The sequence below is a fragment of the Hippocampus bargibanti genome, linkage group LG11, assembly GCF_051943395.1.
Source record: "Hippocampus bargibanti isolate YZ-2025 linkage group LG11, ASM5194339v1, whole genome shotgun sequence".
NCBI classification, from domain to species: domain Eukaryota; kingdom Metazoa; phylum Chordata; class Actinopteri; order Syngnathiformes; family Syngnathidae; genus Hippocampus; species Hippocampus bargibanti.
The window spans coordinates 8,859,008-8,884,986 of NC_142744.1; the positions used below are offsets into that span (position 1 = coordinate 8,859,008).

The 25,979-nt window shown below is 40.9% G+C and overlaps 1 protein-coding gene across 5 annotated transcripts; it reads left to right on the forward strand.

The window, feature by feature from the left end:
- Positions 1-433: 433 nt before the first annotated feature.
- LOC148891414 (unconventional myosin-IXb-like) lies at positions 434-25,862 on the forward strand. 5 transcript variants are annotated; one of them, XM_089008087.1, is made up of 42 exons: positions 435-772; positions 1,554-2,286; positions 7,080-7,174; positions 7,238-7,300; positions 7,377-7,476; positions 7,610-7,710; positions 8,371-8,494; positions 8,609-8,698; positions 8,763-8,879; positions 9,812-9,946; positions 10,055-10,167; positions 10,256-10,397; positions 10,949-11,138; positions 11,213-11,288; positions 12,214-12,306; positions 12,444-12,483; positions 12,564-12,668; positions 12,752-12,832; positions 13,408-13,518; positions 13,584-13,706; positions 14,174-14,323; positions 14,501-14,646; positions 14,838-15,179; positions 15,650-15,731; positions 15,870-16,067; positions 17,182-17,288; positions 17,356-17,438; positions 17,882-18,066; positions 19,089-19,196; positions 19,281-19,451; positions 19,529-19,570; positions 19,666-19,777; positions 21,203-21,276; positions 21,370-21,562; positions 22,549-22,677; positions 22,785-22,890; positions 23,258-23,389; positions 23,463-23,586; positions 24,139-24,233; positions 24,313-24,437; positions 24,619-24,840; positions 24,929-25,862. In XM_089008087.1, the coding sequence occupies exons 2-41, from the start codon at positions 1,555-1,557 to the stop codon at positions 24,822-24,824; spliced, it is 5,541 nt and encodes a 1,846-aa protein (XP_088864213.1). In that variant the 5' UTR covers positions 435-772; position 1,554; the 3' UTR covers positions 24,825-24,840; positions 24,929-25,862. The 5 variants fall into 5 exon arrangements, with proteins under 5 accessions (XP_088864216.1, XP_088864213.1, XP_088864214.1 ...); XM_089008090.1 differs by lacking the exon at positions 24,929-25,862 and having other exon boundaries at positions 434-772; positions 24,313-24,449; positions 24,619-24,756; XM_089008088.1 differs by having other exon boundaries at positions 15,870-16,061; positions 24,619-25,861.
- The last annotated feature ends 117 nt before the right edge of the window (positions 25,863-25,979 follow it).

Genomic DNA, 25,979 nt, shown 5'->3' on the forward strand with positions numbered 1-25,979 from the left:
TTATTATTATTATTATTATTATTATTATTATTATTATTATTATTATTATTATTATTATTATTATTATATTGTATACAAAATATAAATTAATTACTGTGAATTAAATGTGAATTAAAATACAAACTGGTATGTCTATCGATCTACAGTATTTATCTGTCTGTCGAGAGAGTCCCTTTCATGGGGGAGCCTGTATTACAATTTACCTGCCGTTGGAGGGCGCTACACGCGCACACTCACCTGTAATGGCATGTTACTTGAGCGGGCGCATTCCAGTTTGAATTAAACTACCTCGAATTTAAATCTTAAACGTTTAAACCTTGATATGTCATGTTCTTTTTTTCAACACTAAAATGGTCCATGTTTAAATTGAACTGAGGCAAAACTGAAACTACATTCGGAGACTCGTCAGGTGTGGGGGTTGTGGAGGGGTGAAACTAAACTGTAAGGAAGTAACTTTTCAGCTGTCCCCGGACGACAAGCAACAGGAGAAGACGTCACACGAATCCCTAAAACTTATTCGAAACACTTCCCATTGCTTTTAGAAAGGAAACGTTGTGGCCACCGAACTGCTTCCAAGTTGGGTGTTCGTCATTTTAAAGTGGACGTGAATGATTTTTTTTCCTTGACTGGGAAACGCAGGTGAAGATAGTTGTATCCCCCCACACCCGACGTCGTGTTAGTTGGCTTTTTGCAAAATACAAACACTATAACGAACGACTCATCAACAGAAGAAGTGCTTTCTTAAGATGGAATGAGTGTTTTTTTCTTAAAGGTAAGCTCAATTCTATCATTGCAAATTGTTAATTCGAGCTGGTGTCGGTGAGTTGATCAGTGGGGTGTGTTCGATTGAAGAGAACTGTTAAGGTTGGCAAAGATTCAATTCGAGAAGTAGCGTCTGGCACCAGAAAGCTATTTCAGGTTTTAAGAGGAAACATTTAACACAATTCGAGTGACAAAGTGCTTAAAGTCACAATAAATATCACATCACCGCAACCCTCGCAATTGATGTGTCGGAGAACTTTTCTTTATATTGCAAAAAAAGAACTTGTGTAATTTTGTTCAGATTTAGGTTTCAGAAAATTGAGAAAAATATATATGGATATAAACCCCTCCCTTTGCGTTTTAATGATTTTGACCATTTAATCGTGATAACAAATCTAAAATGTATTTTTTTACACTTTCTCACTCATTCTGTACGCAAAACATCGGGTAAAACATCACTCGTATGGATGAAGTGATTTAGCAGAAATCCTGTGAACCTATCACTATATCAAAATTGTATTGAATGTAAATTTCTCCACTGCGAGACTAATAAAGGCAAATCCAATAGTTGCTACCATATTTCGCTCGTCTGAGGGAAGCCGTTGCTTTCATTTTGTCATCACTGGTGCTACATCAACAAAGAAATACACTAATTAATTCATTAATTCAATTTATTTGATATTGTCACAGTGGTTGTGGCTAAATATATTTGGTTATAAATAATGAGTGGTTATGTTGCTGCTTCCAAATATTACCTTATTATATTCTACTTGTCTTATTCCTTGTATTAGTATGAGTACTTCCGATGGAGAGGCCCGTGTTGTGCAGATCTACCAGAGACTTTCCCAGGATGCTGTCACCCACTGCACTCTGCGGGTGGGTGCTGGAGACACGGCCGCGGCGGTGGTCTCCAATGCCGTGGTCACTCTGGGGTTAGATGCCGACCGCCGGTATAAGCTCCTGGAGGTGAGGACCAGTGACGATGAGGAGCGCCGGCTGCATTTTGAAGAGTTCCCCCTGCAGAGGGTCCTGTTGTGGCCCCCGCAGGCCCAGGAGTGCCACCAGCAGAGCTTCGGGTACTATTTCACTCTGGAGGAGGCCATTAAAATTCCCACAGAGGAGTATGATGACCTTTGCACCCTCCCCTCCGTGACTGAGGATGCCATTGTGGAGGCTTTACGCCGGCGTTTCTTCAAGCACAAAATTTACACGTATGCTAGTAACATCTTGGTTGCGCTAAACCCCAACAAGTTCCTGCCAGTGTACTACAATCCAAAGTATGTCAAGTTATATGAGAACCAGCCGCTTGGCAAGCTTAGTCCCCACATATTTGCCATGGCCGACCTGGCTTACCGGGCCATGCTAAACTACAAGGTGGACCAGTGCATGGTGATGTCCGGTGAGAGTGGCTCGGGCAAGACTGAGAGTAGCAGCTATCTGGTCCACTGCCTGACGGCACTCAGCCAGCAAATGTATTGCAGTGGCATGGAGCGTGCCATACTTGGGGCCAGCCCTGTGTTGCAGGTAGGGCACATGACATTCTTGTTTTTTCGTTGTTACAGTTTTGTTGAAACTACAAATAGGAAACCTGCAGTCCATGGGTAGAAATGACATGCTGTGGAAAATTTCAAGTTGTGATTATTATGAACAAAGTGTTGATAGTGTTTATTATTATGACAATATTGCTAAAAGAAACTTCATTGGAGAAAGATTTGCAAAACATTCATTGGGCGAGTGCCAGTATACTGTATTTTCTGTTGTATAAGATGCACCCAAAAGCCTTGATTTTCTTCAAAAGATGACCCTGCCACTTATACGCAGGGTGCGCCTTATATGTCAAGTCAGATTGAGCCACAACAGGTCTCATAACTACTGTAAGCAGCCACCGACTCCATATCCTCCCGTAGAAGAAGTAGTTCTTAACCGCCGCCTCTACTGTAGCGTCTTATAATGTGGTGTGCCTTATATTTGGAAAACTTTTATATATTTATATATTGTATTTGGAAAACGATTTTCATTCATGGCTTATAGTTCGGTGCGCCTTATGGATGGAAAAAGTTTGAAAATACACCATTCATTGGGGGTGCGTCTTATACAACGGAAAATATGGTAACCGTACTCAAATTATCCAATTAAAATCGAACGATACAATTCACAGTCAGTTATTTGACGATGCTGTATTAATATATATAACAAAAGAATGCAGCTATATTTGAAATTCCTTCATTTCGTTTCCCAGCAACCAGTCGCAAGTACTGATTTTTACGCATTTGTAAAGACCCTCGTTTTCACATCCTCTTTTTCTTTTTTTTTAGGACACATTCATAATCACTTCTGCTCCAAAACAGAAAGCTAGCAAAGAAAACACGAACAGGAAACTTTAGCTTTATGTTTGTATTTCTTGCCTATGACTGTCTCAACAGGTATCACAAAGCTTGGAAACTCCAAAGTGTTTAGACAGAAGAGAAACTCCCTTCATACAGATAATAATAATAATAATAATAATAATAATTAATGTATTGTAATAATAATACATTACATTTAAGTGCCTTTCAATGCTCTCAAGGACACTTTACAGTCACAGACAAGCATAGGTACTATAATAAATAAAATACAATCACAAATAGAATACAATAAATAAAATACAATTTTAAATAGAAAAAAGAGTGAGCGCTACACAGAAAATGCAATTTTAAATAGGTGGGTTTTGAGATGGGACTTGAAGTTGGGAAGAGAATCGATGTTACGAATGTTGGGATAAAGTGGGTTCCAGAGTTTGGGGGCAGAGCAGCTGAAGGCTCTGTCACCCATCGTGCTGAGACGGGCAGGGGGAGCACACAGAGGCGGAGGGAGGAAGAGGATCTGAGGGAACGAGAGGGAATAGACATTTGACGAAGGTCAGATGGGTATGGGGGGAAGGTTATGGATAGCTTGAAATGTATCAAAAAGAATTTTAAAGTTGATTCTATATTTGGAGGTCGGAGTTACGAACATTTTTGCTCTGTAGTAAAAAAAGTATATGTAGTATTCTCTCCAGTTGTACATGTACATATCTTTATAGAGCATATTCTTTATTAAATGTTTATTTTTCAGTACAAACCAATACCAGTTACTTACCCAAGCCTTAATATACTTATATATATACCTTGAACATACTTATATGAGCCTTGAACATGCATTCCATACAAAATATAGCACTGCAGCAACTTATGACCAAATTCACCTGACGAACGACCCTTCGGAACATATCTTGTCATAAGTTTGGGAGCGTCTGTATTCCTTAAATTGTTGAAATTCAAAAGTGATTTTTTTTTACATTTATTTTTTTGCCTGGAAATTTAACATAGAATTGAATAACCATTTCTTTAACTGAACAAAGTACTCTATCCTGATATGACGCTGTCCAACAAATGTCCAACAAATTGTCAATAGGTAAAGCTAGTTTCAAGGCAAAAATAATTTCACCTTTTGGCATCTTAGATCACGGTCAACCCAAGCCGACACCTCAAATATGGCTTTGTTTGTGAGTTTTGGGCTCGGTGTTCAGGATTCCCAATATAATTTCTTTTTCACCACAATACATGAGATATTCCTGCCGATTATCAAATAAGTTAGCGTGTAGTCTAGCTCCTCAGTGCTTTGATTTCCAGTCAGGCTTTGTCACATTGCTGCCTCTCTTGGGGTCAATTGAAGTACTAAGTGCTATGGCTTTGTCTGCAAAACGTTTGAGATGGAGCACAAGGCCAAAGTAGATTCAGCTTTCAGTTTAAGTTGCCACACCAGTGAAACATCGTTTTGAGTGCTTGCGGATATGAAACGAGGCTGAGTGATAACACTTGGCCAACGTTTTCATTGTGGGCAGTGGATCATGTGTAAGTCCCACTTGGTATGACAATTGAAAAAGTTTCAAAGATCCGGACCTGAGGTTTAACAGGATGTCGGCCATTTTGGCTTTGAAGCAGCCAATTCAGGCGTGATTCCAGACCTTGAAATGTGCCGACACCGGATCATGGCACCTACATTTTCAAGGATTTACTAGAAAGACAAAAAATAGGGGGAGGGTGGGTTAGTTGCTTCACGCTTCTTGACGTTTTATTTTTTATTTTTATTTGGGGGGGGGTGTTCAAGTGCTGCAATGTTTGTTTGAAATCTTGTTTTAATATGCTTTGGCAGACAAAGATTGTCTTGTTATGGCCTTTAGCCAAACCATTCCTAATTAGGTCGCAATTGGGAACGAAACGCAAGCATAATGGATCGCTATCACTGGAATTCAAGGGAGAGGGGGGGGGGTGCACCAAAACAATTCCATGAGATCGTATCGTAAACAACCTCCCTCCTCACTCACATGCCGATGGGGGACAGGGCTTTCAGCCACTCTGCCCCTCTCCAAACTCTGGAACTCTCTTCCTCCGAACATACTTAATATTGATTCTCTTCCCACCATCAAATCCCATCTCAAAATCCACTTATTTAATATCGGGTTCTCTGTATAGTTTTATCTCTCTTTCTAATTTATAATTTTATCTGTAGTTTTATTTATGTTCTTATTTTGTGATTGTAAAGTGTCCTTGAGAGCTTTGAAATGTGCTTATAAATAAAATGTATTATTATTATTATTATTATTATTATTATTATTATTACAGTGAGACCTCAACTTACGAACTTAATTGGTTCCCAGACCGAGTGTGTAAGGTGAAAAGTGTGTATCTCGAGAAAAAAAATTCCCATAGGAAACCATTAAAATGGGAATAATCCGTTCCCGGGTTTCCATATAATATACTTTTCAACTAAATAAGCCTTAAAACTACATACAACATACCTTATTCTATGTATAATAAATGTTCTATTGTATTGTAATGAAAGAAATATACTGCATTGTATCATAAAGTCACTTTATTTACATTTGTGATGGTCATTTATTGCTTGATGGTATGGCGTTGGAGGTCGAAGGTCAAAGGGAATTGCTGTTTGGAAAGAGAGGCGCATTACATGAGGACTGTAATTAAAGAAATAAACTGTGCTGTAAAATAACATTTTATTTACCTTTTTGATGGTCGTTGATGGCTTATGGAAGGAGAGTCACCTTCCATAAGGACTGTTGGTAACTTAACCTCTGGTGCTGTTCGGTCGTATGCTTCCGCCGAAGATCACTCCGCCAGCCATGGTGGGTGTGTATTATGAAAATAGTGCTTATTATAAGGTTTAATTTTCATAAATTAAGACGAAAAGTTTGTAAGATAAGGTGTTTGTGAGTTGAGGTCTCACCGTATTATTATTGTTATTATTATTCACACACAGACACGCACACGCACACACAGTGAGGATTCCCCTTTTGTCCGGATGACTCACATGAGCTGTGCATTTTGTGTGTGCCGAGCTCCACGGTGGGAATGTGCAGGGCGTTGTCTTAAGTTAACACAAGAGAGCGAAGGTGAAACGTGTCTGAACAGGCCGGCCAGGTTTGCGCACACTCACATACACACACAAGAGACACGCAAAGGCCTTGCATTCGTCTTGTTCTATCTGTTTTCTCGCATATTCCAAAAATGATGTCCAAGTGAAACATTCCAGATATTCCAAGTACCGGTACAGTAAATGCCAGCGTGTATTGTGATCTCACTGTTCAGGTGAAACAGAGCACTGTATGCGTTGGCCTGCTAAGACACGACCCTCATCTGCACTGCCAATGGAATGAGGAACAATCCATGTCATACTTTGCCCACTCAGGGCTGAGATTGAGTTTTACGTCCCTGTGGGGAAATAGCCTGTGTGTGTTCTTCATTCAAGTACGACGTGACTGCCGTAAAAGTTTTCAAATAGCTTAAAAGTTTTGGGAAATACTGTACTGAAACAGAAATGTAGAAACATGTTTTATTCATCTAGCTATCCAGCTATTCTAGCTAGCTATCTAGCTAGCGACCTATCTATCTATTAGCTATCTAGCTAGCTAAATAGCGATCTAGCTCGCTTGCTATCTACTGTAGCTAGCTATCTACTGTAGCTAGCAGCTATCTATTAGCTAGTTACCGAGCTTTCTATCTATTTGAGGTACTTTCGGGTTGAGTGTATGCTGGCGTCTGTGACTCCCGCGCTCACCCGCAGAAAAACCTATCCTGTGACTGTAAGGTGACCTTGAGAGTTTTGAAAGGAATGTATTATTATTATTATTATTGATGAAGTGGGAGGGAAACTTATGCAAAACTTGTCAACAAAGTAAAACCGCAGAATGCCATCATGGAACACAATCGCTTCCATAGTATGTTGTTGTCCCCCCCCCCATACATGCGCAACAGTGAGTTTCCCTGTGTCTTCAACAGGCTTTTGGCAATGCAAAAACTGTTGTAAACAACAATTCCAGTCGCTTCGGGAAGTTCACCCAACTCAACTATCTGGAAAGCGGTGTCATCCGAGGGTAAGAGGTTACAACCCTTGGAAATCTCCTTGCAATGTGATCAAACTTTTCTCTCTTTTTTAGGGTAATTATCAAGAAGTATCTCCTTGAAAAGTGCCGGGTGGTTCACAGAGATAAAAGGGAGAGGTAAACGTGAAATGCCATCATCATAATTGCTTTCCACCAGCACAAAAGCTTTGAAAACTGTTGGATGTCCATGCAGGAACTTTCATGTCTTCTACTACTTCCTGGCGGGGGCGTCGAAAGATGAGCGGCAGGAGTTTCGTCTGTTGGCGCCTCAGGATTATCTCTACCTCAAGCAGGTACGTTTGCTCGTTGTCGGGCGAGGTAAGGTCCGGGTATAGAATTGTTTGCTGACTTAAGACTTTCCTCTCAACGTGACGTGTGCCCATATTTGATTCAATTCGCATTCTATCCGATCTACTTCTTTCTCAGAAAGACCTCCATTTGGATGATAGTGAGAACCTCATGCAGGAGTACAAGAGGCTGCATCAAGCCATGGAGATGGTTGGCTTCGTGCCCTCCACCAAGAAGCAGTGTGTATACTTTTGATCAAGTCATTGAAACTAATCTTCTCTTTAGATTTTGGAATTTTCCATTTTATATCTTTGGAAAACCTCCTCACAAAGTCGTTATCTTCTCGTTAAAGAGCTCCATTCCCGATTCCCATCGAGCTCTGTGGCTTTTTTTGGAGGGGAATTTAATTATTCATTTTTATTTTTTTGGGTAGACTTTCAAACGTATATGGATGCTCTCAGTTTAAATCTGCTGAATGATAACAAGTTTGCTCGCTGTGTGTCAACACACAACGCAAAACAGAGCTCAGCGCATGTTTAAACACAAACGGTGGTGCAACACATGTAGGCAGAAATATACCAGATGCTATTTTCCATTATAAGGTTATAATTTCTTGGGCCAGAGTTGATTCAATGCTATTTATATGTCATTTTAAAACTGCTGTTGCTCCATGCAAAAAAAGGCTGTATGGAGTGACTAATTTTATCCCATCCAGTTTCACCCCATCCACAGTTTCTGACATCTGTCACAATGTCAGTGACAAGCCCGAGCTTGTCCCGAGTCAATGAAAAATGTCCTGTGCAGTTAAATGAGTGGCTGACAGCCACGGTTTCAATTCTGTGTTTGGAAATATGACCCACGTTTAAATTAATTTAAAAACAATGTTTGTGTGTGTGCAGCATATTCTCCACACTCTCAGCCATCTTGCTTTTGGGCAACTTGACCTTCACTCTGTCAGGGCATAACGAAGCTTTAGAGGTGGGACCGGCTGACGTTTTGTCCACCTTGTCAGACCTCCTCAAGGTATGTTGAAAACCCCGGCAATTAGAAGTGTAATGCTTTCCAACAATGCTGCGTTTGGAGTTTATCTTCACACAAAACTCTCTTGTCAACGAAATTGTTTTCCTTTCTTTTCAGGTTAAACAGCAGCTGCTGATAAATACTTTAACCGAGAGGAAAGTTTTGATCGGCAATGACAGGGTGTTTTCACACTACACTCTACAAGAGGTACACGTTGACTTGCTGCTCATCGGTATGGTGCATTAGTTTGTGACTATATTATTTTTCCAAGGGCCTGGCGACACGGGATTCCATGGCAAAGTCTTTGTACGCCTGTCTGTTTGACTGGATCATCCTTCACATCAACCACGCGATGCTCAATAAGCGGGAGATGGAGGAGTCCATTTCTGTAAGTCAACTTCTTTTAAATGAAAAAAGATTCAGTATTTTTTTTTTATATAATTCTATTATGGTTTGCGTTGTACCATGTAATGGAATGTTGAAGTATATTTAGTTTTATCTCTGTGAAATATGGTCCAATGTTCCAGCGAGAATTATATAATGGTATTTTGCAGTGAGTTACAGTCTGTATTTGTTGTTCGACATCATGGTGCGTTAACTGTGCTCACTCCACACAAAAGATGATCGTCTCCTTTCATGCAGAACTACAGAAATCGCATAACTGTTAAGACTCTAAAATTAGACAGACCATTTGGACGATTTTTATTGAAACTATTACTTGATTATTAAATCATTCACTGCCAGACGATGTGCAAAATGTGTCCACTCCAGTGCTAGGGTTTTTGTCATTTTCACTCAAACTGCAGGACCCACAAAATATTGAGTTTTAACTGCATAAACATTCAATACAGCATTAGAAAGATTCTCTTCTTTCAGCAGAAAAAATGAGTTAATTCCTAAGTTATATGGGTCCGGAGTTATCTGAGCTTGAAATGAGGGTGGCTGCACAAAAGGCAAATGCTGCCAACTCGTGGGCGGGCCAAACATTGCCACAGGTCTGACCAGTGCAGGTCTGACCAGTGCTTGATCGGCACCCTACGCAAGAAAAACTAAAACCCGAACAAATTTGAATGGCACTCCACGTCATATTTTCCATTCCTGAATAAATTCTGGAATGGCAGTGAATGAGTTGAAATGGTTCTTAGAAATGGTATCTGAGTTTGTTACTGTGTGATATGTTGCAATGTTTACATGTAAATTATGGATCTTATGCTCCAGTATCTCATGTTATATTCCACTGTGTTCTGTTGCGCTACGTTGTGCTATGTTGCGCAATGCGAAGTTTCTAAATGGTGCCTGGTGTTTGTTAATTTTTTTCAGTGTTTGTCCATCGGAGTGCTGGATCTGTTTGGTCTGGAAAACCTACACACAAACAGTTTTGAACAGCTGTGCATCAACTACAGCAACGAAAAGCTTCAATGTTACATCAACCGGCAAATCTTCATAATTCAGCAAGTAGGGAAAATATTTGTGTGAAATGTACTGTTCTTTGGGCCACACAAGTGATGTACGCTCAATTTTGATACTGAAGTGTGTGACATGATTTCGACAACACTTTTCCAGGAAGATTATGAGGCTGAGGGCCTCAGTTGGCAAGCCTTTGACCACAATGACAACAGCAAGTGTATTCATCTTATCTGTGGAGGCCTCTTCAACACGTTGGACAAGGAGAGCAAGTCAGCTCAATCAAATTTGTTAATGGGAATATGTGAGCCATGTAAACCAGCGCCATTGATTAAATGTCTGTTTTTATGTTTTTGTAAGCCTCCCTCAAGCGACAGATGAAGCGCTGTTGGACAAGTTAACACTGCAGCTCAAGGATAACTCGCTCTACGCGACCTCCATTGATCGCGATTCGTCTTTTGTTATTCAGCACTTTGCTGCCAGTGTTACATATTGCATCAAGGTGAACCTGTTTTTCCCACACTGCCGTCTGTAACGGATTTACTTTCTTTTAGATAAGGCGACTCGGAATAACCAGATAATCTGTTCTAGGCCGAGTAAATTATTCATTTTATTTTCTCACTAGTGGTTCCGCTGGAATATTATTATACTGTATTATTGTGTTGAACCACTTGAAGCACTTCAAACTACTTTAATTTTGCTTCTCCTGGAAAACCCACTCAATAGACCATATAAAATTATTATTTGGGGTGTGCATCTCTCCAGTCAAATGAATACTGCATACATACTGTATGAAAAGGACAGTCTCTCTCGACACATAATTTCTCTCTCTGTGTCTCTCTCTCTCAATATATACATGTATACAGGATAGGTATATGGATGTACGTACACACGGAGAAAAAGAGAACTGTATTGTTTATCCATTCATGACTTAGTGGTAATCCTGATTTTTTTGGAGCGCTTACATTGTGCTTTTATAGTTTCAAGAAGACATAATCCAAAAAAAAACAATCTCACTGATACAAGCAATTCTCATTTCTTGTGTACTTGCAGGGTTTCTTAGAGAAAAACACAGATCATGTGAAGCCTGAAGTAGTATCTCTTCTCCGTGGCAGTGAGCGGGCATTCCTGCATCACCTGGTAGCATCCAGCCCCGAGGCGGTGTTCCGTTGGGGCATCCTCCGAGCCATCTTCCGTATCCTGGCGGTATTCAAGAGCTTGAGACACAAGCACGCGGAGAAGAGTGGGTAGCTCGAAAGGATAATCGTTGTGAAGTGCGGCCATTATGTCATACGTGTGCTTTGTTTGTCACACCAGTGGCCGCCAGACACTCCTCCCGAAAATCCCTCAAAGACATGAAACACAGCAGCGGCCGCATGGACACGCTTTCCAGGTATGAATATTTCAACATCCCTACCAGGACTTTTCACAGAGGTCATTTGTGGCAAAGTGATTTAGTTGTAGACCCCTCACCCCCCACCCCCTACACACACACACACACCAGTGACAGGACATGGATTTCAAAGCTCGGCCTTCAGTAGTGCTATGTCTGAATCAATGCAGACTGATAAAAGTGTGTTGTGAATTTCTACAAGTCCACTTGAGGGTACCTTTCGTGAGGAAATAACTGACCGACCTTTCTTATGTCCATTTTTTTCTGGAAAAGTCTGTCTTGAAAATGGCTTTAACAGTAAATCTGCAACCAAATCCATTTTTTTCTCCTCATTCAGCCATTTGTCATTGACAAAACTGCTATTAAATCAACACAATGTATTTGCTTATGCGGCTTGCTGATGCAGCTCTGGCCAGAATGCTTTTGTCACTAGCGACTTGTGATCAGAGCAATTTTTGCAAACTATGATTGGGTAGTCACTAGCAGATCATAGTTACGAAAACTGACGTTGACCAGCCCCTGCAAGAAGGCATTGGTACCACTTTTGGATTGTCAACTCGAAATCTGATTGGTTCGAGCAACAGTTTGATCGACACATTTGATGCGACAAGGCCCGCAGTACCGATTGTGAAGGTGTCCAGGCGGATTTCTGAGCCTGGTAAAAAATGATGGCTTAAATGTGATTGGTTAAATGCTTAAAAAGTAATTAAATGCAGCTGAAAGACAATTTCGAATTATTTAATAAGAATTCATGGACAAAATAATATTAACATCAGACCGTGATGCAGATAATTTTAGGCCAGCAGAGAAGGCTTTGCAGACCTTGACGGTCCGTCACTGATATACACAAACACACACTAGGCAAGTATATCTGCACCTTCCCTAAAGTAGCCATAAAAGTATGAGTGTTGTTTCATCTCCATAGTAACAGCTGTACGCTGGACTTCTCCTTCGATCGCTCTGACGAACATCCCCTTGACGTCTTTGAGGACATCTTTACCAACTTCGAAAAAAGGAAGTGAGTGAACTGCAATGACCTCAATTCAATGATGCCGCTGGATCACTTCCAACGGTGTTGCAAACATAAATGAGAACACTTGCATTGAGTAAATCAGCTCCGTTGCACGAGGAAAGTTGATTATATATTTTTGGCAGAAAAACCAGAGCCGGGCGACAGAAGCAACTTATTCCAAAGGTGAAGCCATCATCTATCTAATTGTCATGATTGGTTGAGAATGGACTTGATTGTTGTTTGTTTTCTCCCCCTCTCATCAGAATCTTATGAATTTACGCTCACTCCAGCATGTTGTGAGTCTGGTGGCGCACAATCACAACCGTAAACGTGCCTGTCGGACTGCAACCATTTCTTCTCAGTTTCAGGTCCTTTTGTACCCTTTTCTGGCTACTGGCTGTTAATTAAACCAAACACAGAGATTTATTGACACTCTTTGCTCTCCTCATAGGCGTCACTCACAAAACTGATGGACACCATTGGAAAAGCCAACCCTTCCTTTATTTTCTGCTTGCGCTCTAATGCGGAAAAGGTACACCTTTGCATGTCATTTATATGATGTAACGTTGCACTCCGCCTAAAAGTATTTATTGCCACAGTGCCAGGCAACACCGTTGAATCAACCGCATGCCCAAAAACTCATTCACTTCTGCAAGCTTGTGTATCGTAATCAGAAAAATATATTTCATGGGTCCGCAACAAGACCCTAAAAAGAAAAAAATGGCATTTTGCCACTTACTGTAGACGGAAAATGACGTCACACTGCCTCAATGCATGCGAACATAACATGATCAAACCCAAAAACAAGTGAGTTATTATTTGTTGTTACTCGAGCACTGAGCAACCACATTGTTATTTTCGGCAACAGCAAGTGTCAAAATGGCAATCCTTGTGATGGATTTAAAACAGGTTGCTATTTCAAATTTTAACAAGACAATTTTTTTAACACACTTCCCCTTTAAAGCCCAATGGGTGAAATTCTCAAGCGCGCGTTTGCCAATGCCATATAATCGCCATCAGGACTTCAATTTTTGATCAATATTTCACAGATTCGGCATGAACAATAGCGGCGTTGTTTTCATCTTTAGTTTTTGTTTAATTTTGCAGAAAGAATTTAACTTGGACGATGAACTTGTGCGCCAGCAAATTCGCTACATGGGCCTCTTGGAGATGATTGAAGTACAGAAGTCTGGCTACAATGCCAAATACACTTTTAAGGTGCTTATTCGTTGATGTTTGCTTGACAATACAGTAGAGAGCTAATGTTTGCATTTCACTGACAGGAATTTATTGAAAAATTCCGAATGTTGCTTCCGAAAGAGGCCACCGAGTCCCCGGAACAGATCACCAAGCTCCTCATCAGCATGGACTTGGATAAGAGCACGTACCAAATAGGAAAAACCAAAGTAAGATCAGATTAACTCATTCACTGCCAGACATGTCAAAAAATGTGTCCGCTACAGTGCCAGGGTGTTTGTCATTTTCACCCAAATAGCAGGACCCGCAGAATATTGAGTTTTAAGACTATGTAAACACTCAATGCAGCGTAAGAAACCTTAGGCTCTATTCATTCACAAGGAAAAAAGAGTTAATAAGTTAAATGGGTCTGGAGTTATCTGACCTTGAAATGGGGGCTGCTGTACAAAAGGTAAATGCTGTCCCCTCGTGAAAGGGAAAAAACATTGCCAGAGGTCTGACCAGCGCTTTATCCCCCCACCCCGTGCAAGAAAAAAGAAGACCAAAACCCGAACAAATTCAGGAATGGCGTTCTATGTATTTTCAATTCTCGAATGAATTCGGAAATGGCAGTGAATGAGTTATGGTGCAAAACATCTCTTTTCACTTCCCATTCATTACTATTATTGTACTATAGGTGTTCCTTAAAGAAAAGGAGAGGCAGCTGCTGCAGGACACCCTGAACAAGGAAGTGAGGCGTCACATTATCATCCTGCAGCGCTGGTTTCGTGCGTGTCTGATAAGGATGCATTTCCTGCAGAAGAGAGATGCCTCACTCATTATACAGGTAGGATTCACACTCGATACGCGGGGGTATCACTTCAACTCTCGCTATAGTTTGGATGGTAGGAGACATAAAGACTAAGTGCAACTTCACGTCTCCATCCTGCACTTTGATCACCATGAAATGATATAAGTGAAAATTAAAGTTGGCCGAGCATATACTTTCAATGTATCATTCCAGAGGAATTGGCGTGAGTTTCACGAGAACCGAAGTAAAGCTGCCTCGGTGATCCAAACGGCGTGGCGGGCTTCAATCAAGAGATCGCAGAAAGAGCATAAAACAAGCGATGACGATAACTCAACAGAAGGCTGTCCTGCCAGAACTAAGTAGGCGCTTTTTAAAATTTATTATTATTATTATTATTATTATTATTATTATTATTACTTTGTGAGGGGGGGGGGGGTATTATCCGAACAAAAAAGGTAATGAATGGGAGTAGATCACCAAAACTGCAAATTTCCCCATTGTGGGACGAATAAAGGTATTTCTGATTCTGAAAACCTACACTATCACACAGCCCATCAAGAAAAGGACTACGTCGGCAACAAAAAGTTGAAGTGAGCCCAAACAGAAGTGAGCACGCTGACACCGATCAGGCTCAGACCACCGCAAGCAGGGAGAGACGAGGAGGTCACGGTTCTCCGCCATCCCTCAACCGGCCCCTGTCCCTGCCCTTGGACCCCAGAGTGGGTAGCAATGACACAACTGGTAGCGCTGACTCCCCTAAGAGCAGCTCCCTCCAGCGCTACAAAGACACGGGCGACTTTAAGGAGAAGGCCGAAAGGTGGCGGGAGAGAATGAGCGATGAATCCAGTCCGGAAGTGAACAGGCGGCAAGATAAACGCAGAGATGACTTCCGGTAAGTGTAGATGAGTCAAGGGTGTCAAACTCATTTTTTATTGTGGTTATGATTTCCTCCAGAGGGCCGCTTTGAATTTGGGGAAGCCATAAGAATGTTTCATACCCTCCACATATTATATACAGAATGCACAGCAAATTAATGAATAACTACTTTTCAAATCTGAGGTCAAGAGTAATGACTGTTATTGTGATTTACATGGGACAATTTGAAATTTTGGTTCAGACTTTAGCAAGCATCATAAAACTTGACATGCTTGATTTGCTTTCTGGGCCGAATAAAATGATGTGGCGCGTCACAACTGGCACCTGGGCCTTGACTTTGACGTTGGAAGTGATCTTTTTTTTTTTTTTTTAACTCCAGTGCAGAAGGAATGTTTATAGCTTTTGCACACACAAGACAGGTATGCATGCACTTCACCTGAAGTCCCAAATGTTCGTTCTTTCCCATGACACTTCCGTCCGTCACAGGCACAAAGGGAAGTCCATGTCCGCTGATGAACTGTCCAGAATCAGCTCATCTGGCTCAGACAGCTCACCATCTGCGAGCGAGGTAACGCCACAAACATTTTAGAAACACCCTTTTGGAATTTTTATTTGTACTTGACACACAAATGGAGGCTCCTCATTTATGAACCCCCCAAAACTCTTGAGGACACATGTTTCATCAATCTCCATGGCCCTCTGTCAGGTCAGGGTGCGCCTGCGCAAAAATCCCAAGCGCAAACGCCGCTTAGCCTACACTCGCAGCGGCTTGATGATTAACTTTGCTGGCTCCAAGGAGAGCGAGTACTGGAGCTTTCCACTCCCCCCCTTCAGCCCACGCGCGTCCATCCTGAAGACTTCAGCCAGTAGCGTGGATGTCCGTGCCCTCAAATCTCAGGTCAAGGTACAAAGCTGAGGAGGCTGCTGCGCATCGCACGACTTGCATGTGCATGTTTCCCCCCCAAAAAAGATGGTTGGTTGCAATGTTGTGGGACTTGTCAATGAGCTAAGGAATCCGCTCTTGCTTATCGAAAGAAAAGGGAACGCTTCTTTCCGTTTCTACAGCTTGGTTCTTTGAGAAACTAGTCATCATTCTGACTTGTGCATTTGGTGCGTTCTTGATTTCGATATATCATTTTCCATCATTCAGCAAGAAACTGACACATGAAGCTGCAAACTCCACATATGAGGGCCACTACAATTCATCATTTTCAAAATGTTTATATATTAAATACCTTTATTTTTTCAAACATTTAATGTTTATTCTCAACTGTTTTAACTCATTCACTACTATTTCCGAATGTATTCAGGAAGAGAAAATGTGACGTGCAGCGCCATTCCCGAATTTCTTTGGGTTTTAGTTTTTCTTGCAGTTGGGGTGCCGATAAAGCGCTGGTTAGACCTCTGGCTATGTTTTTCCCTTCCATGAGGGGGCAGCATTTGCCTTTTGTATAACCCCCCCCCCCCCCCCCTCCACCCACTTGCACCTCATATTACTCCAGACCCATATAACTTAGGAATTAACTCTTTTTCTGATGAAAGAAGAGTGTCTAAGGTTTCTTACACTGCATTGAATGTTTATGTAGTCCTAAAACTCAATTTTCTGAGGATCCTGGAATTTGAGTGAAAATGAGAAAACCCTGGCACAGGAGTGGACACATTTTTGCACGTCTGCCAGTGAATGAGTTAATTCGTAAAATATGTTGTCTTCCTTGTCATTTAAAAACAACATTGTGGTAGGTACAGGCCTTTAAATTGATTTATCTGGTCACCATTTTTTTTGCGTGCACCAATGAGTATGTCAACAAAGGGCTCATGTCCATAACACAGGGCGGTTTTGCATGACCTTGCATTGCACCTTGCACCTTGCAGGTTAAGGTCTTTAAATGCCATGTAAATGGTGCGGTGGTGGGAAAGCTGCATGAGATCGGCTGGCTGGACTTTTTTAGCCATCTGTTTTTTATTTGCTGATTTATTCCAACAAAAACCATTGACATTCTTGCATGCATTCAACATAGATCCCAACGGAGCCAGACGGGCCGAGGTACAGCCTTCCTGCCTGGAGGTCCAATGAAGACTCTGGATTACAGCGAACTAACCAATCGCACCTCACCACCCCTGAAAAGTACAACACCACCCTCGAAATGATCCACATGCAATTGTGTTGCTGACTAAAATTGTTTTTGCCACAGAATTTGGTTTCTTAGTAGATTCCTGCGCAAGTGGGCGCCTAAAGTATCCACCAATAATGACACTCCTGTGGAAGATAAACCTGGTGAGTGTTTGTAAACTCAATTCAAGATGAATTGCTGTCATCAGTTTAAGCACAAGTTTTTTTTTTATAATGCTTCCATCTGGTGGCCAGTAACCAGATGGGAAACTGTTGGAGTAGGAAAACCTATCAATTTGCGAGGATAAAACACTATCTTTATGTTGCATGTCAATTGTTGAAAAACACTGATTCATTGTAGCATGTTATGTTAAAAAATCATTACCTCATCACCAGCATTAAATCTTAATATTTTTATCAGGCTTTACAGTATTATAAATGATACATCAGCATTGTATAATGATAGTGATATATCATCAAGCTGGTCGCCTTATACTACAGTATGTCACAGTAGCAATGTTTAGTTTTGGTCTAGATATAAGATTTTAGCAGATAGAAATTGAATATTCCATGACGTTTAAGCAACATAAATGTTTGCTTCCCTGCAGTGACCTTGCCCAGTTACAAGCCCCAGACCTACAAGATGCCCGAGCAATCCTCTGGGCGTATGGTTCGTAACCCAACCATCAAAATCAGCCGGGCCACACGGGCCCTGCGGTGGAACGTCTCACTGGACCGTGAGATCCAAGACCCCAAAGAGCTGCGCAACCTGGATGAATTTCTCGGCAACCAAGTGAGCATAACACCTTAATGACTTTTGAATAAAGACATTATATTTAGGCAGTTGTTGGCCGTTGATTTCATCGCTAGGCCTTCAGTAGTGCTATCTCTGAATCAATCCAGACTGAAAAAAAGTGTGGTGTGACAAGTCCACCAAAGCCAATAAATAACTGACCAACCTTTCTTAATGATGTCAATTTTTTCCTGAAAAGTCCGTCTTTAAAATGGCTTTAACAGTAAATCTCCAACTAAATCAATGTCTTCTCCTACTTCAGCCATTATGAGTTGACAGTCGCTATTAAATCAACACAATATATTTGCTTATGCAGCTCGCTACCGATACAGTATGTTAGCTCTGGCCAGTATGCTCTTGTCACTCGCGGCTTGCGCACAGAGCAGTTTTTGCAAACTATGATTGGCGATCCAATCATAGTTTGCGAAAATTCTGACTTTCAGCAACGCCTTCAAGAAGGTACCCATTTTGGGTTCCCAACTCGAAATCTGATTGGCTAGAGTAACAGTTTGATCAACTGGGCTCGCAGAGCTGATTGTGAAGTCGTCCAGGTAGATTTCTCACCCTGGTAACAAACGATGGCTGAAATGTGATTGGTTAAACGCTTAAATACAAAAACACACATCTGGAAGTAGCGCCACAGGAAAAAAGTAATAAAAGGAAGCTGAAAGACAATTTGGAATTATTTCATAAGAATTCATGGATATAATATAATTAACATCAGTCCGTGATTCAGATTTTTTTTTTAGGCTCGCAGAAAAGGCTTTGCAGGCCTTGACAGTCCACTGTATTTATGCCATTTTTTAATAAATTGCAATGTCAAGTACTTGGGAGGATTTACATTTACACAAATATGTAACATTTATAACTGAAATCTGTTTTTTTCACATTTCACTCAAATAGACACCATGCATCAATTAAATGCCGACTTGAAAAAAAGTATCTCACCTCAAATAACCAACTTTTATATATATTTAACTTTATATTAGTTGTGTTTAATTTTCATGACTTTTATTTCTCAGGTGAATGACTTGCGAACACGAATCAAAGAGCTGTCACCAACAGAGAGCATCTTTCTCACGGCCACCATGCAGTTCAGAGAGACCATTAAAGGCATGTTCTCCGTCCAGGTCAGTGGACTACACCTCCATACTCTACCTGTATTACATACACAGAGACTCGGAAGTTTTTAATGTTTCGTATGCACTCCACAGAAGCCTCAAATTGGCTACAAAGATCTAATGAAAGGCTTCAAAAACAAAGTCAGCTCTCTTGCCGGCTCCAAGAATAAGAGCGAGGTGTCACTTGTGGTCAACTTATTTCAGTCCATGTTGGACGGCTTCATCAGGGGCGAGATTAAGAGGATTGACTCGGAGCCGGTTAAGGTTACTTTGGCGGTCATATACTGAATTTAAATGTGTTATGCTGAATATGATAAGAAAAAACTCTGGCTTCCTTTCAGGCTTCCAAGATGACAAAGAAGAGAAGGAAAAAGGACAAATGTGTAAGTTTGAAAAGATTGTTTGTATTCTTACAAACTTTACTAAAATAAAACATGTGCTTTAAAACTTGCGAAATATTTTGTTTTTGTTGCGGCAGCCTGATGGTCCACTTGATCACCGCTTCAGCACCTACCAAGTCAACATCATGCAGTCATGTGACCTGTGCGGCTCCTACATCTGGGGGATGGAGAAAGCCTACATGTGCAGCTGTACGTATATATGGGGACAGGAAAAACATGAAGCAAGATGGAGAAAATTGATGAATACATTGAAGAAATATACCATATTTTCCGGTGTATAAGGTGCACGCCCAATGAGTGGTGTATTTTCAAACTTTTTCTATATATCAGGCGCACCGGACTATAAGGCGAACCTTCAATGAATGAAAAAAAAATACAAATATAATTATATAAATGTACCAACGTTTTCCAAATATAAGGCACAGTACCTTATAAGGCGCTAAAGTAGAGGCTGAGGTTACACACGACTTCTTCTCCAGGGGGAAATGGAGTCGTGGCTGGTGACAGTTGTTACGAGACCTGTTGTGGCTCAATATTACTTCACATATGACGCACCGGCTTATAAGGTGCAGGATCATCTTTTGAAGAAAGATGATCCGCACCCAAAAAGACTTTTGGGTGCGCCTTATACACCGGAAAATACAGTACCTAAAATATATTGTGAAAGACGTTTTACTGTGTAGTGGCTGGACCTGGTGATGACAGTTAGTGTTAAAAACCCATTCACGCCATGCGGATCAAACCTCGAAAGATGGAGGACACTGATTTGGTGTGGCGGCCCCTTTAATGGGAAAAGCCGAAAGGAAAAGAAGTGTTCCTATGACCACAGATAAATTCATTTTCAAATGCATTGTTTTTTCTTGCCACATTCATTATTGTTAATTATATATAATTATATTATTGGATTGGATTTACCTTTATTAGTCTTGCAGTGGAGAAATTTACATTTCACAGCAGCAGTTATGAAAGGAAGAGGAAAGGAAAGAAAGAAGTCAAAAAACAAAATACAGGAGCTGCTAGAAAGGCACTCTCGCAGCGCCATCTTGAAGTCAAAAGAACAAAAAAACAAAAAACAAATTGTTAATGATATACAGTAAAGTCTCGTTATATCGATATTCAAGGGAGTCCAAAAAAATATCGATATAACCGGGACTATCGATATATCCGACCCTGTTTGCATGTAATTTTCTCCGTGCGTGCATAGAAATAGTATCGATATAACCGGGACTATCGATATATCCAATATCGATATAACGAGACTTTACTGTGCTCCGTTTGAACCTATTCGATACTCTGTTTTGATTTTACAGTAAAGTCTCGTTATATCGATATCGGTTATATCGATAGTACTGCTTATTACCATACTATTTCTATGAACGCAAGGAGAAAATTTACATGCCGCAGGATCGGATCTATCGATAGTCCGGTTATATCGATATTTTTTCCGACTCCCGAGAATCTCGATATAACGAAACTTTACTGTATTTTGAATTTTTAAAAATGAATTTATCTGTCTTCATATGAACGCATTGGCCGTAAATGGGTTAATACAGTTAATACATTTGATCAGTGTTTTTTAAAATTCTGGATGACTGATTCGTGCTTGTCTTGTAGCATGCAAGTTAATATGTCATAAGAAATGCTTGAGCAAAATCATCACCGACTGCTCAACACGCTGTGCCCGCCAGGTAAGAAACCGAGGTCTTCAGGTAACGCTCGAAACCAAAAAAATCATCATGCAGGCACACACACACAACTGATGTCATATTTCTTTGTGACAGGATGACAGTGTACCCGGTGGCCTTCACTTCGGGGTCCACGTTTGCGTACTGACCAGCAAGGCCAATCCTGTGCCCAAGGTGGTAGAGCTGCTACTAATGCACGTGGAGATGAACGGCCTCTACACCGAGGGCATATATCGCAAATCGGGCTCCGCGTGCCGCGCCCGGGAACTCCATCAAATCTTGGAGATGGGTAAGATGCACTATTTTTATTCCGTTTTGTCATTCGGTTTCCTTCTAATCGGAATGCAGTGATACCTCCGCATACGAACACTTCAGCTCACGAACCTTTCGCCTCACGAACATTAAATTCGCGAGCATATAGTCTCGGCTGACAAACTAGTTTTCGGTGGACGAACCAAACCACATGGCGCTACGGTGGCTGGCGGACTAGTTTTCGTCACCCCCTTTCTTTGAGTGCGGACGTGGGTTGTTAATGAGTTTAGTACTTTTGCTACTATGGGACCAAAAAAAGACCCCACCACAGGCTGCTGTTAAGCCGAAGAAGACACAAAAGTAAATTACGGATGAGTAGAAGAAGGAGATCATCGAAAAACACGAACGAGGTGTGCGTTTGTGTGACTTAGCATACCAGTACGCTAAGTCGACCATTGCTACGTGTGGCTAAGGGTGTTTCTGTGTTGTCTAAGCAACAGTCTCAGGCAATAGAAGAGGTTGGAAAACTTCTGCCAATTTAGATTAAAGAAAAGCAGCTAGCAGGGGACAGTGAGTGAGGGTATTATCGCCGAGAAAGCATGGCAACTTCACTCGGATATCTCAGGCAAGTACATCAATGACCATCAGAAAGGTAAATAAAACAACTATTATACAGTACAGTTTTTCTTTAATGACAATGCAATCACACATTTATTCTACATAAAATAAGGTGTATTTTGTGTAGTTTTAAGGCTTATTTGGTAGAAAATTATTTTTATGGGGACCTGGGAACTGATTATTCTCATTTTAATGGTTTCTTCTGTAAAATAAATGTTCGGCAGACGAACTTTTTGCCTTACACACACTTTCTGTGAACCAATTAAGTTTGTGAGTTGAGGTATCACTGTACATGGCTGCCTTGTTTGATGGCACCGCAAAAAAATAAAATAATTGTGGAGAAATGTACCTATGGTGCTTCTTAAGAGAAAGTCTCAATTTTTGCTCTATTTTTTCTTGCATCAGATCCCGAGGGAGCCGATCTGGAAAACTACCCCATCCACACCATCACCGGTCTGGTGAAACGTTGGCTCAGAGAGCTTCCGGACCCGCTCATGACTTTTTCTCTTTACAGTGACTTCCTGCATGCTGTGGGTGAGTCCGTATCATTGTACAACGGTTGACCATCTTTTCTTGAAATCGTCCAGCCCGATCCGTGATGTGCTGGAAGTTCATTGACCATTTTGGTTCTTTGTTTTCAGAATTTCCAGAGAGGGCTGAGAAAATACGTGCAGTCTACCAAAAGGTGGATGAACTTCCCCTTGCCAATTATAACACGTTGGAGCGGCTCATCTTCCACCTTGTCCGGTAAAAAGACATTTAAAGTAAATAATTTATCAGCTTATCAATAAACAAACGTTGCAAAAGTTGGTTCAATCGATAGTACGGAATCAATATAGCAGAGCAAAAAGGCATTTGGAATTGACAAAATTGTCAAAATTAGCAAAATGCCAAAAAATATCAGAAAAAATATGCCAAAAAATATCAGATAATAATAATACATTACATTTTAAGCTCCTTTCAAAGCTCTCAAGGACACTTATACATGCTGGTCATCATTGTGTCACGAGCAAGCCAGCGCGGACACATGTGCCTTTTTTTTCAATTGGGAATTTGGATAAAGGTCGTCAGAGATTTGTAGTGCATGCTTACAAATTGTGCGCTTTGTTTCCAGGGTCGCCAATGAGGAAAATTACAACAAGATGACACCTAGCTCCCTCGCCATCGTCTTCGCCCCATGCATTCTACGCTCGCCCAATTCCGACGACCCCTTCCTCGGCATGAAGGACGTGGCCAAGACGACCACGTGAGTCACCATCACAAGAATCGCAAGCCTTTAGGTTGCACGTTGATGTGTGTGTTTGCATCCGTGTGTTCAGGTGTGTGGAAATTCTCATCTCGGAGCAGTTCAGGCGCTACAAGGAGAAGCTACAGAACATCCAGGAGCTGGAGTATGCTGAGGCTTTGGCTGTCAATCAACTCAAGTTGAAGAGACAAAACACGGTAAGACTAAAAGAAACAAACTCAAGTTTGACATGATATGATAGTTGTCCATGTTCAGCGCTTTGTTATAGCTTTTAGGGCAATTTGCTATGCGAACATATTTTAAACATCTTTTCTATTTCCTTACACGTCATTTTATTTTCTCGGACTTCCTGTCGTGATGTCAAATTCTGTCCATCTTTACATCAATTTATTTTCTCGGACTTCCTGTCTGCCTCCCCAGGGGGAGGCAGTTACATTTTGTGCCGTCCCAAAGATTAAATAATCTTTTTGGTTTTACTTTGGATTACTGCTTCATTAATGATGACCCTAACAATCGCTTTAGCTGTTTAAGCGCTATATAAATCAATATTGTATTGTATTAAGCACATTAGGGACACCTTCGCAATTTAATGACAGCGAAAGCAATCATGCTTAAAATATTACAAATAAAAATATACAAATACCATTGGATTGATGTTATACAGTGACTGTCCAAATAGCCTTAAACCGTTTATTCACTTATGCACCTATTGTCACGTAACATATGACTTTTCTCTTTTCTCTCTGCAGATTATGGAAAAACCATCCGAGCTGGAAATTCCCGACCACACTGACTCAGATGAACGGACCCTCATTGAAAGAATCAAATCCATCAAGCAAGAAAAGTAAAAGCCTGATGGCTTCACTTGGATTATTTACTCTGTTTGTGGGTATTTAGGCCTTTTTGTTGAACCTCCTCGCTAGGTTGGACCTGGCCTGTAGGTTACCCGATCTGGAGCAGGAGAACTCGGACAACGAGATCCTGGACTCGTCATCGTCCATGAGCACGGACAGTCTGGACGACCGCCTCGGCAGTCTGGACTCGGAAGGTTAGTAAGGAGGTACGGTGGTCCAACCTTCCTCTTGGCCTGAAATTTCTGTCATCAATTTTGCGCATTGAACGTGTTTTACTGTCAAGCCTCTTTTTATTTATTTTACGGAGTATCCATTTCACATGAACTGCAAGGTAGAGGTGTGTAACGTTTTTTTTTTTTTTAATTGTGTTTGGAGCAAAGGCAAGCGTGCCGCCGGCAGTCGACTCAACGTGCAAAGTCGGACACCTGTCAGAGGACGTCATCAAGCCTGAGTGCTTCGCCGCTTCTAATTCTACCATCGTGGATGACAAACAAGCGTTGAGAGGGAGCTTTGACCACCTGGAAATTCCATATATTGATGATGAGGAGAGGGAGGAGGAGGAAGACATGATAGCCAGTTAACACCACCCTTGTTATGGTGTGTAATTTTGGCTATGGTGCTGCTATGGAAACACTGATAAACAATATAACACATGTCGCCATAATACATGTATTTTGTTTTTAAGGTGGCAAACGTTTGTCCTTATGCAGCACCGCCATGTCATCTGATGCAATCCGGCATGCTTTTCTGAAACGACTCAAACATTTGATCCACAATTTAATAATAAACATTTGCTGTTTTTTCATCAATTTTCGCATATACGTCGGATGACATCATACTGTTTTATTTACTAAATTTGGATTCAACCCACAAGGATAATATTTGGATTGTATGAACAAATCATGTTTTTTACTGTACAAAAATAACAGTTTTCATACTGTACATAGTATTTCCAGCTCCTGTTTTGTTGTAGTGCATTGACTGATCTGATTTCCCTTTCCCTTTTTAGACTGACATATTTCCTCACCTTAATATTTTTCTTCCATGTATGCCTGTACATCTTCTATAGGTAGCATCCATGGTAAGTGAACGACTTGTACCTTGAAATAAACTGACCATTTTCTTATTTGCGTCCTTGAATAGTCAAAATCTAACTCAACACATACTTGACTTTCAAAGAAAGCAAGAATGTACAGTAATCATTCGTCTTTTGTGGTAAATGGGGACCAGGACCACCCACAATAGACAAAAATTCACAGTTATATAATAATACAGGGGGCGCTGGGCGCGGCTGAGAAGATGCACAGCCAATCCACGTAGCTGTAAACCATGAGATATTTTTCTGTCATTGGTTGACGTCACCGCTAGGAACCAATCAAGCTACAGCTGTGTACCAAACCTCAGTCATTCGGCATTTTTTTTAATTCTGAATGTTTTTTTCCCCGAAAAAGAATATGCGATGCACTGAAACCGTGATAAGTGAATTGCGAAATAGTAAGGAATCACTGTATGTCAAAAACTGGTCAATACAAGTTTGCTGTAAAAATGCAGGCGTTCAAAAAGGGGACGATAAATTATAGACAAATTATACATCTTAAAAATAAGACGACACACCAACATAAATATAATACAATAATGTAATTCTCGTTTGAGTGGCAGACATAAGTCACTTTTGGATAATACGTACATGACTTGATTTTCTCCACTGCGAGACAAATAAAGGCTAATCCAATCCC